At 46.8% G+C, this 12,502-nt stretch overlaps 1 protein-coding gene across 2 annotated transcripts; it reads right to left on the reverse strand.

Annotated features, from left to right (window-relative positions):
- Positions 1 to 1,941: 1,941 nt before the first annotated feature.
- On the reverse strand, positions 1,942 to 7,336 carry LOC310828567 (UPF0415 protein C7orf25). Of its 2 annotated transcripts, none has more exons than XM_083706189.1 (2): positions 7,269 to 7,336; positions 1,942 to 3,271 (listed from the first exon to the last, which is right to left on the reverse strand). In XM_083706189.1, exon 2 carries the CDS (start codon positions 3,256 to 3,258, stop codon positions 2,002 to 2,004), a length of 1,257 nt encoding a protein of 418 aa, XP_083562315.1. In that variant the 5' UTR covers positions 3,259 to 3,271; positions 7,269 to 7,336; the 3' UTR covers positions 1,942 to 2,001. The 2 variants fall into 2 exon arrangements, with proteins under 2 accessions (XP_083562315.1, XP_083562316.1); XM_083706190.1 differs by lacking the exon at positions 7,269 to 7,336 and adding an exon at positions 6,086 to 6,536.
- Positions 7,337 to 12,502: the final 5,166 nt, after the last annotated feature.

The following is a 12,502-nucleotide window of genomic DNA, read 5'->3' on the forward strand; positions in this document are numbered from 1 at the left end:
GCCTGATGGGTATCAAAAGCAGCGTGCTAACGTGTCAGCAAAATCTACAGAAATTTTCCAACTGTGCTATCCTATGCATGTTTGTGTGTTCAACGGAGCTTTCTCCAAGGTATGTATACAGAAGGGCATCTTGCACACCCGTTTATTGTTTTCCATCCCTTTTGCATCCAGTCTTCATACTCTTCCATATTTTTCCTGTAGTCCACCAGACAAACAAAGGCAAAGTATTGCAACATTTCCAGAGCACTGAGCCCTAGGGAGTGAAGGGAGCTTCATAAATACAGTGGACACTCGGGTTGCAAACATGATCCGTGTGGGAGGCACGTTCGCAACCCGCAGCATTTGTAACCCACAGCGCCACGTCTGCGCACATGTGGGTTGCAATTCAGCGCTTCTGCCCAGGAGCAAACGCCCAAACCCAGAAGTAACCCGTTCCGGTACTTCCAGTTTTTGGCACGTCCTTAACCCAAAAACATGCCACATGAAGCGTCTGTAACCCAAGGTATGACACTATCATTTTATTCTTACGCAATCCGTGTCAAAGAAACAGCACACACTGTATTCAGAATGTTTAAGAACCCACAGTAGACACTGACCTGATGACCATGCTGACTAAGTATAAACTCATTTCTGTGTCTGAATGAAGACAGAAGGAGACAGAATGCAACTCAACTTTTAACACCAACTTTTTGCATATTTATTCATGCATATGTAGAACAGATGGGGGGGGGGGTTGAGAGAGCAGGTACCAAGACACCGTTTAGGGAAAAGGTTCCTGCTTGTTCCTTTTCATAATTTGAAACTAAATATCTGACCTAGAGCACTAGGAGCAGGGCAGAACATTTATTATTATTATTATTATTATTATTATTATTATTATTATTATTATTATTAGAGCACAGATTTCAACTTCTCTAACACAGCTGGTAAATGTAACAAGGGAGAGTTCAATAGTATAACTTCGCTTCTAAATTATAATGCATCTGTATTTTGTCAGTTGCTGTCATATTATTCATATTGCACTATTCTGATCCCTAATATAAAGTTTTCCCACTCCCACAACCCCAAGCCATTTTAAGGATTTCAGCAGTTAAATCTGAAAAGTCATAAAAAGTCAGCCTTTGAGCACTAAGACTCCATAGACTGGTTCTGTTTGAATGGTAACATTATGATGATACACTGTTCTCTGTTAACAACTTAATTACGCCTAATAAAATAAATTACTGTGGAACCATCAAAGAGAAAACCGGAAGGATTCTGAAAAAATGCCATTTACAATCTAGCTCCATAGAGCTTTCTAAAAAAAAACCTGTCACTTTCTGTAAGAGACGTTAGCAGGTGCCCAAGGCGTTCACATTTAAATAAATGGGTTTAAGTGTGTTTCACTTTGGTGGGATCTTACCCATGGCGTATTCTGCCACATATTCCACATCACATACTGCTCTTCTTCATTCCATACAGTTTTCATCTGAAGACAGATCCTGGAAAACATAGGACCTTATGCCATGGGCAGAAAGTTGGAACATAATCCAGCCAAATGAGTGCACTTTGAAGTCCCACATGGAAGTATTACATTTATCAATAGGATAAATGTATGGGACTTAAATGCGCCTCATCCCAGGACAGAATGAAAACTTTACAAGGAACACAGCAGGGCTGCATCCAAAGCAGTAGCCTGGTGCCCATTTGCACATGTCCCCAACCTCTCATACAATATGCACTGGAAGCAAGGAACTGCACAGCAAAATGATGCCAGCACATACAATAAGTTGCCCCTGGCACCACAACTGGGTGCAGGTGGACTTCAACTCAGGCCCAATACTTTCTTGGCAGCCCCAAGTCCTGTATCATGTTTCCCTCTGCCCTGTGGGTAGATTATCTTTGCATGTATATTTTTAAAGCTTTGCTTTTGAAACTGTAGACATTATAAACACACAAATATTGGGTAAGATCTACCCACTAGTTTTCTTATTTTAAAGGCCGCAGACTACTCCTGAACCATTAGGGCCCAACTGAATGCTTTGGTAAAGGTGTGGCAGACGATTCTTTGCTTTCTGTCAGCGCCCTCGGCTGATGAACAAACACACTAAATCGAACGCCCTGGTTAGCTGCTGCCCTCACAAAGCCACTGTTTGCAGTCATGGTGATGGCCTTTAAAGCATCTCCTGTGCCAAAGATGGTCAGAGAACGGCTATTGATTTTGGAGCTAGGCACTAGTCTTAAGGCACGCTCAGAGGGCTGGTCTGGCACCACCTTGATTCTCTCCAGGAGTAACAAGGCTCGACTTTTCTCACCCGCCCCTCCCAAAGTCTCTAAAATGACTTGAAAGTCTTTGACTGCAGATTCACAAGCAAACAGCTCCTTGCCCTTCATGAAATCCTCCAGAAGTGGGAGAACACTCTCTTCCCTCTCCTGCACTGCCTGTTCCGTTAATACTTTCTCCTTGAAGATGAAGTAACAGCCTCCGTAGCTCAGGGCAGAGACGTATGTGATCAGAGTAGTAATATCCAAGTTAACCCTCTTGCACACGTCTACTCGGATCTCCGTAGGAAAAGCAACACTAGCTATTAAGTTGTCCCGATCTACTTTGGTCACCTGAAGTCCCTCTCCCCCTTCATCAGATTCGCCAGAACTCAAGGGGAGGTCTTCACTAGCACACTCCATCAATGCATTCACAGCAACAATGTCTCCCCGCACCGATATGCCCATCTGTTGCAGCCTCTGTGCCATTGGGCAGGACACACCGTTGTAGAAAGCAAAGATAATGTGCGGGTTACTGTACTGCACTGGTTGCTGGCCACTTGCTCGCAGGAAATCCTCTGCCTGCTCAATGATGCTTTTGTCACCATACTGGCCCCTGCCCAGCCAAATGTTGTGCAGGGCTTCAGCCTTTCGACCTATGGCTTTCACCCAGGTGTGGCCACCATTTGCAACGACGTCCACCACCAAGCTCTGTTTCTCCCCAAATTGGTCCTCATACGTGAAGACATGGACAACACTGACAACCTCCTCCAAGTTTTCAGCTGACTCAATGATGGCCTGCAGGTGAGTGAGATTGGTACTTTGCAGGTGAGACTCTTTGATGGCTACCTTGCCAGCCTCCACCTTGCGCAAGAACTTTAACTCGGCCTTTAGCTTGCTGCAGAGCTTTGATCCGCCTTCAATGCCTCCTTTCCGGAGTCTAGAAAGGGCTTCTGCCCTCTTGATGAGCTTCTCTGCAATAGCAACCCTCTCGCACAGCAAGGCGTGTACAGACATGGTAACATTATTCCTGAGAAAAATGCAAAGAAGATCACTGTTATTTCAAGCTGTAATATAAAGACATTTATGAAGACGTTTCTCAATCTAGGACAATGATTCCCTTTCAAAAACTGTTTTAAATAAGCAAAGCAAAAAGCAGAAGCTCAAAACGAAACGAAACAAGAACCCACTTCCAAACTAAAACATGCTTTTCAATTAATTAAAAAATCATTAACAAAATTAATTCAGGGAGAAACCTGAGATTATGGAACTATGACAAAGAATGTGAGAGATTTAGGGCTAAGTCACTTGTGAACACAGGAGAGAAAAAGAGAAAACATGGTGGGATGGATTCTCTTATGGTAGCCACACTGAAGAAATGCTTCTACCTGGATAGAGCACAACTTCAACACCCTTGGCTGCTTTAAAACCGTGTCCACCCTCATAAATCTAATTTACATAGGTGGTGGGGTGTTGGAGGGGGAGAGAAACGAGGCAGTAATGCCGCAAATTTTGTCACCCAGTTCCTCTCAATCCAATTGAATCCTTCTGTAATAAGCGAACTGAAGCCTAATTTCCTATCGAGTTTTGCCCTTGCTTTTAAAGCTTTTCTTCAAATACACTGTGAACTATATCCTTATTGATCTTGTTTTTAAAAAGAGGCAATCTAGCGGTATTTCACACAATAGTCACTGATTATCCCAAGCCCTTACACAGTAAGCTGCTTCAGATAGCTGCCATAATATCCTTCAATTGGGTGTGTGGGTTTTTTTAGTTACTGCCAGCTGCTGGGTTGATAGTAGGACAGCAGTGCAAATACTTTTACATTTTGATCAAGGATAGGCAGCTAGGGATCCAGGGCACATGTGGGAATTTCTCTTTGGCTCTGAGCAAAGCTCCTGATCCCATCTGCTTCAGTGTCTACAGCAGGAGTTTGGCAAAGCCCTATACGGCCCCATTCTTACACACAAGCCAAGCCAGAGGGAATTTGGGGTGAGAAGATAAGGGCCCAACGGGATACTTCTGGCAAAGCCTCCCTTGCTGCTCAGGCTGGTCAGAAGAGCCCTCCCCTCACCCATCTCCCAGCTTGAATGGAAGTTGAGATCTTCCTCATACCTGCTTGCTTACTCAAGATCCTGGAGCCAGAGATGTTAGGAACTGAAATTAAGCCTGATCATTCTACAGTAGCAAACACACTGTCTGCACCAAGTTATGGTCTCTCCCCAAGAAAGAAGGCAGAATCTGCTACAGTTCCCTAGGTCACTCCAGGTTTTGGGGACTACAGCTGCCAACCAGCGCAGTCATGCAGCCTGGGGCAGATGGATGTTGCAGCCCAAAATGCCAAGCAGAGTGTTTCTTAAACCTGGATCTCCATCTGTTCTTGGACTACATCTCTCATCATCCCTGACCCCTGGTCCCGCCAAGCTAGGGATGATGGGAGTTGTAGTTGCAACAATATCTGGGGACCCAAGGTTGAGAAACACTGATCTAGAGCAGGCTTTCTCAGCCTCAGCCCTCCAGATGTTTGGAGACTACAATTCTCATCATCCCTGACCACTGGTCCTGCTGGCTAGGGATCAGGGGAGTTGTAGGCCAAAAACACCTGGAGGGCCGAGGCTGAGGAAGCCTGATCTAGAGGGTACCAAATTGGGGGGAAATGACCTAGGTAGTCTCAGAACTACCATTGAGGGGACTAGATGACCCTCGGGGTCCCTTCCAATTGTACAATCCTATGATTCTAGTTAACAGTCAAGCACAATGGGCTAATCCTGAGTCAGGTATTTTAGGAAGTTTCGGTATATTTGTAGGTACTTTTAAAATGCATCATAATAATGACAGCAACAATAACTAGTCAGGCAAGAATCATTAAACACAAAGAGAGATTTGGGAAACTGTTAGCTAAACAAATAAAGGAATCCATGAATCAACAAGAATATAAAGTTATAGAAAAAATGGCACATATTATTAATTGCTGTAATGATAAAATCAGTAATGATATGGCAACATAGAACTGTTTCCCTTTAATTTTCTTCTTTGTTTTCTGTAATTTATAATCAACCACCCTTTCTTTCTTTCTTTCTTTCTTTCTTTCTTTCTTTCTTTCTTTCTTTCTTTCTTTTTCTCCCTCCCTCTCCCTTACAATTCTATCTTCTTACAGTGGTACCTCGGGTTAAGAACTTAATTCGTTCTGGAGGTCTGTTCTTAACCTGAAACTGTTCTTAACCTGAAGCACCACTTTAGCTAATGGGGCCTCCTGCTGCCGCCACGCCGCCGCAGCCTGATTTCTGTTCTCATCCTGAAGCAAAGTTCTTAACCTGAAGCACTATTTCTGGCTTAGCGGAGTCTGTAACCTGAAGCGTCTGCAACCCCAGGTACCACTGTATTTTCAAAAATATAAAAAACTAAAATAAGCACAAGAAAGGCCATGCTGAAACAACTGTGCAATCTGAAAATGTTTATGTGGAAAGCGGAAGCAGTTTCTGAGCTTAAGAAAAGAGTCCAATGGCATCAATATCATGTTGCAGAAGAAACCAAATACACTCTTGGGTCATGGTTAGGAGCATTTGCTGAACGTTCCCTTGTCAAGCCAGATGCAAGACGTATAAAACAGGGATGGGGAACCTGTGGCCATCCAGGTTTTCCAGGACAATATTCCCAATATCCAACTGTTGGCTGAGATAAGTGGGAGCTGGAGTCCAATCGCATCTGGCAGGGAGCAGTTTCCCTATCCGTGGTATAAAGCAATATCATGCAATATCCTGGAGAACATTGGTTGGAGAAGCTATATGCCCAAGGGGGTGGAGCAAGAAACTCTAGGAGGCTGAACTGAAGCAATCCTACATACCATAGGGTTGTTCACTCTCTTGAAATAAATAGGGTTTAGCACACAGAACTCCTACTGCCCCTGCTTTCCTAGAAAAGAGAAGAGGGGCCGGATGGGAGAGAATGAGATTTCAACAGGTGAGAGTGCAATTAGCTTAGGAAAGAGAGGCAAAGATGAGCTACAAATACAAAAAAGCACCGGGAGGCTTTTCTCGACTTTTGAATATTAAAAATACCTCTAAAGCAGCACCAGGAGAAGAAATTTCCCAGTGCCCTTACAATTCCAGTCCCAAGCCTGGTTGAAAAACCTTACAGCACCCAGAATATGACTACTTTTGTTATGTTTGCAATTATGTAAATATTTTCATGCTGTGAGCTGCCTTGAGCATGGTTTTAGCTATGGAAAGATGGCATGCAAATGAAATGATGATGGTGATGGAGTTTGGTTTGGGAGCAGCTAAAAGCAGCAGCAACTTATAGCAACTTTTAGTACTTTAACTGTCATATGTTTTTAAAGTATAGTTGTGATCTTTTTTTCAAAACCGCTTTGAGCTTTTTAAAAAACAACAACAATCAAATGGTGTATAATTTTAAGAAACAAATGAAATAATAGTAAAGAAACAGCAAGCGCTTTCCTTGGTCTGTAGGACTTTCTGGTCTTGCAAACATAATGCTCCAAGACCCAAGTGTTTTCTTCCCATCTGCAGACACAACATAATCCTGTATCCCCTCCTCCCACTTTTGAAAGCCCTGGGAGACTAACATGTCATTTGGAAGCCTGCACCGACCTGTTTTTGAATTTTTATTATTATATATTTATTTATGTCCCGTCTTTTAACCCTGACAGGGGTTAGCTTAAACACAGCTAAAAACATAGAAAACTAAGGAGGGGAATCGTTCTTAAAAGACAATTAAACAGGGATAGAATTAAACAGATACACACACATTGAAAATCTATTAAACCTGTACAAATAATCACATTTTCTCTTTTACTCCTTTCCTCCCTCCCTCCATATTAAAATATAATAACGATTTATATCCTTTCAAATGTATTTGTGGAAGGGGAATCATCGGTTTGTTTTCGTTCTTCTTATGTATCTGGTCTTCTCATTTTGTATTTTTCTGTTGTGGAAAATACAAAATGTTTACCCCCCCCCCGCCGCCCCGGACCCCCCCCCCGCCCTCCTTCCTCCTGCCAGACTTACGACCAACTCGCTCCGCGTCCCCGCAGCTGCAGCTCCAGCCCGGCGGCGGCTGCAAGCGACTTCCGCCTCCATACCATAGAGAGCGGGGGGAGACGGGCTCCTTCAGAGCTTCACCAGCGAGAGGAAGCGCAGGCGCAGAAGCCGGCACTGGGCCCAGCCCTCATTTCCGGTTCCCGTTCGGCGCCTCCATGTGCGGGGCAAGGGTGGCGGGTCAACCTTTTTCCTTGTAGGCATTTATTAGATTACATTTTATTATGTATTTTATATTAATTATAGTATTACTTTATAATTGCATTTCGTTATTTATAATTTTAAATGTTAGATTATAATATTACTAAATAATTTATATAATAATAATAATAATAATAATAATAATAATAATAATAATAATTATTATTATTATTTATTATTTGTACCCCGCCATCTGGCTGGGTTTCCCCAGCCACTCTGGGCGGCTTCCAGCAGAGATGAGAAATACACTAAAATGTCGCATATTAAAAACTTCCCTGAACAAGGCTGCCTTCAGATGTCTTCTGAATGTCAGGTAGATGTTTATCGCTTTGACATCTGAAGGGAGGGCGTTCCACAGGGCTGGCGCCACTACCGAGAAGACCCTCTGTCTGGTTCCCTGTAACCTCACTTCTCGCAATGAGGGAACCGCCAGAAGACCCTCGGAGCTGAACCTCAGCGTCCGGGCAGAATGATGGGGGAGGAGACGCTCCTTCAGATATACTGGACCGAGGCCATTTAGGGCTTTAAAGGTCAGCACCAACACTTTGAATTGTGCTCGGAAACATACTGGGAGCCAATGTAGGTCTTTCAAGACCGGTGTTATATGGTCTCAGCGGCCGCTCCCAGTCACCAGTCTAGCTGCCGCATTCTGGATTAGTTGTAGTTTCCGGGTCACCTTCAAAGGTAGCCCCACGTAGAGCGCATTGCAGTAGTCCAAGCAGGAGATAACCAGAGCATGTACCACTCTGGCGAGACAGGCTGCGGGCAGATAGGGTCTTAGCCTACGTACCAGATGGAGCTGGTAAACAGCTGCCCTGGATACAGATTTGACCTGTGCCTCCATGGACAGCTGTGAGTCCAAAATGACTCCCAGGCTGCGCACCTGGTCCTTCAGGGGCACAGTTACCCCATTCAGGACCAGGGAATCCTCCACACCTGCCCGCCTGCTGTCCCCCAAAACCAGTACTTCTGTCTTGTCAGGATTCAACCTCAATCTGTTAGCCGCCATCCATCCTCCAACTGCTTCCAGACACTCACACAGGACCTTCACTGCCTTCACTGGTTCTGATTTAAAAGAGAGGTAGAGCTGGGTATCATCTGCATACTGATGAACACCCAGCCCAAACCTCCTGATGATCTCTCCCAGAGGCTGCATGTAAATGTTGAAAAGCATGGGGGAGAGGACAGAACCCTGGGGCACCCCACAAGTGAGAGCCCAGGGGTCTGAACACTCATCCCCCACCACCACTTTCTGAACACGGCCCAGGAGGAAGGAGCGGAACCACTGTAGGACAGTGCCCCCAGCTCCCAGCCCCTCAAGACTATTAGTATAATAGTGTTTATTTAATTACATTATAATTAGTTTCACAGAATCATAGAACTGCAGAGTTGTAAGGGTCCACAAGGGTCATCTAGTCCAACCCCCTGCAGTGCAAGAATCTTTTGCACAATGTGAGGCTCGAACTCATGATCCTGAGATTAAGAGTTTCATGCTCTTACCAACTGAGCTTTCCTATATTAAATTATTATTAAATTGTAATTAAAGTATGGTATAGTATATTTTGATTGATTGCATTTAAATATACTGTACTACCTTTTTCTCTCCCAAGGAGGATGGTGTGCATCGGGGTGCCCAAACGTTTTTCAAAGGGGGCCGGATTTGATGAAGTGAGGGCCGACCAAGGTGGTTGAGCTATTTTTAGGATTTTGCTCCAGGACATATACTGTCACGGGAGGCGGATTAGGCCTGTTATGTAGTGAAGTTTCACCCTGGGCCAGCAGGGGGATACTGTATATAGTTTTCACTCAGGTCTGTAGATAGTTTTCCCTCAGGTCCGCGTCAGTTATTTTAGGCGGGAACTCTGGGCTGTTGTTGTTACAATGTTGACAGCCGGCTGCCTATAAAAGCAGGCCGGCTGAGCTGTTTGCAGTCAGTTCTATTCCAGCTTACGAAATAAAGAGCTATTTGGAGAAATCGCTGGTCGTCGGCTATGTCAACCCACAACTTAACACTGGCGACGAAGGTGGGATCGATGGACATCAGAGCACAGCCAGATGCGGCCAGCCTCTGAACTGAGCTGAATCACTGAGCTGAATCACAGAGCGAAATCACTGAGCGAAATCACTAGACAGAACCAATTCAGAGCTGACTGTTCTGGCTAGAGCACTGTGTTCCATCCATCGCCCTTCACGCCGGCATCGGAATCATGGCTTCACTTGTGCCTCTACCGCCGTTTGCGCCAGCCTCTGAATCATGGGATTCCTACCTCGCTCGGCTCGACTGCTACCTCCAAGCCAACGAGCTGACAGCAGTATCAAAGGATCGTAAACGGGGCCTATTCCTCAGCCTCTGTGGGCCTGAGGTGTTTGAGACGGCCCGAGCATTGGTTGCGCCCGAAGCAGTCCAGGCAACACCATGGGACACAATCCAAGAGAAGCTCCGCAACCACTACGCACCAAAGCCGTCCATGATTGCTGCCCGCCATGCGTTCTACCACCGGAACCAGGCAGAGGGGGAGTCAATCAACAACTACACCACCGCCCTGCGACAGGCTGCAATGCACTGTGAGTTCCGAGACTTAGACGATGCCCTGATGGATCGAATCGTCTGCGGGGTCCGGGACATCCATCTGCAACGGCGTCTCCTCGCCAAGCCAGACCTCACGCTGCAGAAAGCCATTGAGGAGGCTGTGGCCTCAGAAGCTGCTGAACGCTCCGCCCAGGAGATCCGCAAGTCCAGCAGCCAGCGTCTTGCTAGGGAGCCAGTTCCGGTGCATCATGAAGAGGCCAGCAGTGATGAGGCATCCTCCAGTGAAGGCGATGACGTGCACCAGACAAAGCGGGAGCACAGGAAGTTCCAACAGAAGTCCAAGGGCCAACCGGAATGTGCCGGCTGCGGAGGCAACCATTCCCGTGCCAAGTGTCGATTCAGAGACGCCATCTGTAGGAAGTGTTCCAGAAGGGGCCACATCGCTAAGGTCTGCCGATCGGCTCCGTCTGACACCCCCCCTTCATCGACTCGCAAGTCCAAGCCTTCACTCCAGTCTGCCAAGGAAAGTTGTTTCGCTCTCACCAACTGCCGCTGCCCGTCTGGAACCACGATTGGCCAAACCGACTCGCCTACGCGACGCAAGCTGAATGTCACGGTGCTCATTGAAGGAGCTCCATGTGACATGGAGATCGACACCGGGTTTGCCCTGTCCATCGTGTCGTGGAGCACCATCAAAAGACTGGTACCCAGAGTGTCCAAAAGGCAACTCGACTCTCACCGCGTACACCTGAGAGACTACCAGGGAAACGACATTCCCGTGGTAGGCGTTGGCCGGTTCCGGATTGCCTTCAAGGATTTTTCGGGCCTGCTCCGGTTGGTGGTGGTCGAAGGTCAGCGGCCAAGCCTCCTAGGGCTAGACTGGTTTGATGCCCTCGGCCTGGAAGTCACCGGCATCAACTGCATCTCTAACGCAGAGACTGAGGGTCTGGTCAAAGACTTTGCCGAGGTTTTTGACGGCACCTTGGGGCAATATACAGGTGCGCCCATCTCCTTTAGCCTTGATCCACAAGTCGCCCCCATCAAGCTAAAGCCACGCCTTTGCTCTCAAGGCTAAGGTGGACGAACAACTGGACAAACTGATCGCCCAAGGAGTTTTGGAGCCGGTTGACCACGCCAAGTGGGAAACCCCCATCGTCACGCCTGTCAAGCCAGATGGGTCGGTGAGAATCTGCGCTGACTACAAGTGCACGATCAACAAGGCACTTCAGCAGCACGCTTATCCGGTTCCTGTTGTCCAACACCTGCTGCATTCCCTGGGTGAGGGTAAGGTCTTCGCTAAGCTGGACCTTGCCCAAGCCTATCAACAACTGCCAGTCGATGATGCCACTGCTGAAGCCCAGACGATCGTCACCCACGGGGGGGCATTCCGTTGCCGCCGGTTGCAGTTCGGGGTGAGTGTGGCTCCTGGCACCTTCCAAAGCCTTATGGAGCGTCTCCTGCAAGGGCTTCTGGGCGTGGTACCATATTTTGATGACGTCTTGGTGTCTGCAGACTCACACCAGCAGCTGTTCGAGCGCCTCCGTGCCGTGCTGACCAGGTTCCAAGAGGCCGGGCTCAAGGTAAAGAGGGAGAAGTGCCAGATCGCCGTTCCACAGGTAGAGTTCCTGGGCTATCTTATCGATGCCTCCGGCCTTCACCCGACCACATCCAAGATCCGCGCTACCTGAAACAGACTTTGGACATGCCTGGTGTACATGGTTCTCCTCCTTTAATCCCCCCACAGAACCCTGTGAGGTAGGTTAGGCTGATAAGCAATGCTTGGCCCAAGCCAGGTGTTATGTACTGAAGTTCTCACCCTGGGCCAGCAGGGGGATACTATAGTTTTCACTCAGGTCCACGTCAGTTATTTTAGGCGAGAAACCCTGGGTTGTTGTTGCTACAATGTTGATAGCTGGCTGCCTATAAAAGCAGGCCGGCTGAGCTGTTTGCTGTTCAGTTTTCTGTTCCAGCTTACAAAATAAAGAGCTGCTTTGGAGAAATCGCTGTGTCGTCTGCCATGTCTACCCACTATTCAACACCAAGGTCGTAGAATTGGAAGGGCTCCCAAGGGTCATCTAGCGCAACCAATTTTGAAATCAATTCAAGACTTCTGCCACAGAATTTAGGAAGCTGCCATAGTCAGACCATTAAGTCCAACTAGTACTGTCTACACTGACTGGCAGCAGCAGTGGCTCTTCAGGGTTTCAGACAGGGAGTCTCTCCCAGCCCTACCTGAAGATGCCAGAAGGGATTGCAAGGTAAGCACTACCACAGAGCTATGTGGCCCCTCCCTTGGAAAGTTGTTTTTTTCTGATGAAACTGAATGGTGTTTCTTTTAAACTAACAAATGAGTTGTGTTTGATGGAGGGTGGTTAGGAACAAGTGGTGCAATTGTGTGCAGAGCACATTAGTTTTCCTGGAGCCTTTGTGGCGTTTTGGACAACCACAACTCCTATCGGCACAGCCAGCTGAT

The sequence above is a fragment of the Podarcis gaigeae genome (genome assembly GCF_964106915.1).
Source record: "Podarcis gaigeae genome assembly, chromosome: 12".
Lineage (NCBI taxonomy): Eukaryota > Metazoa > Chordata > Lepidosauria > Squamata > Lacertidae > Podarcis > Podarcis gaigeae.

Coding starts and splice junctions, on each gene's coding strand:
- LOC310828567 (XM_083706189.1), bottom strand. CDS start 3,258: ATGTCTGTACACGCCTTGCTGTGCGAGAGGGTTGCTATTGCAGAGAAG.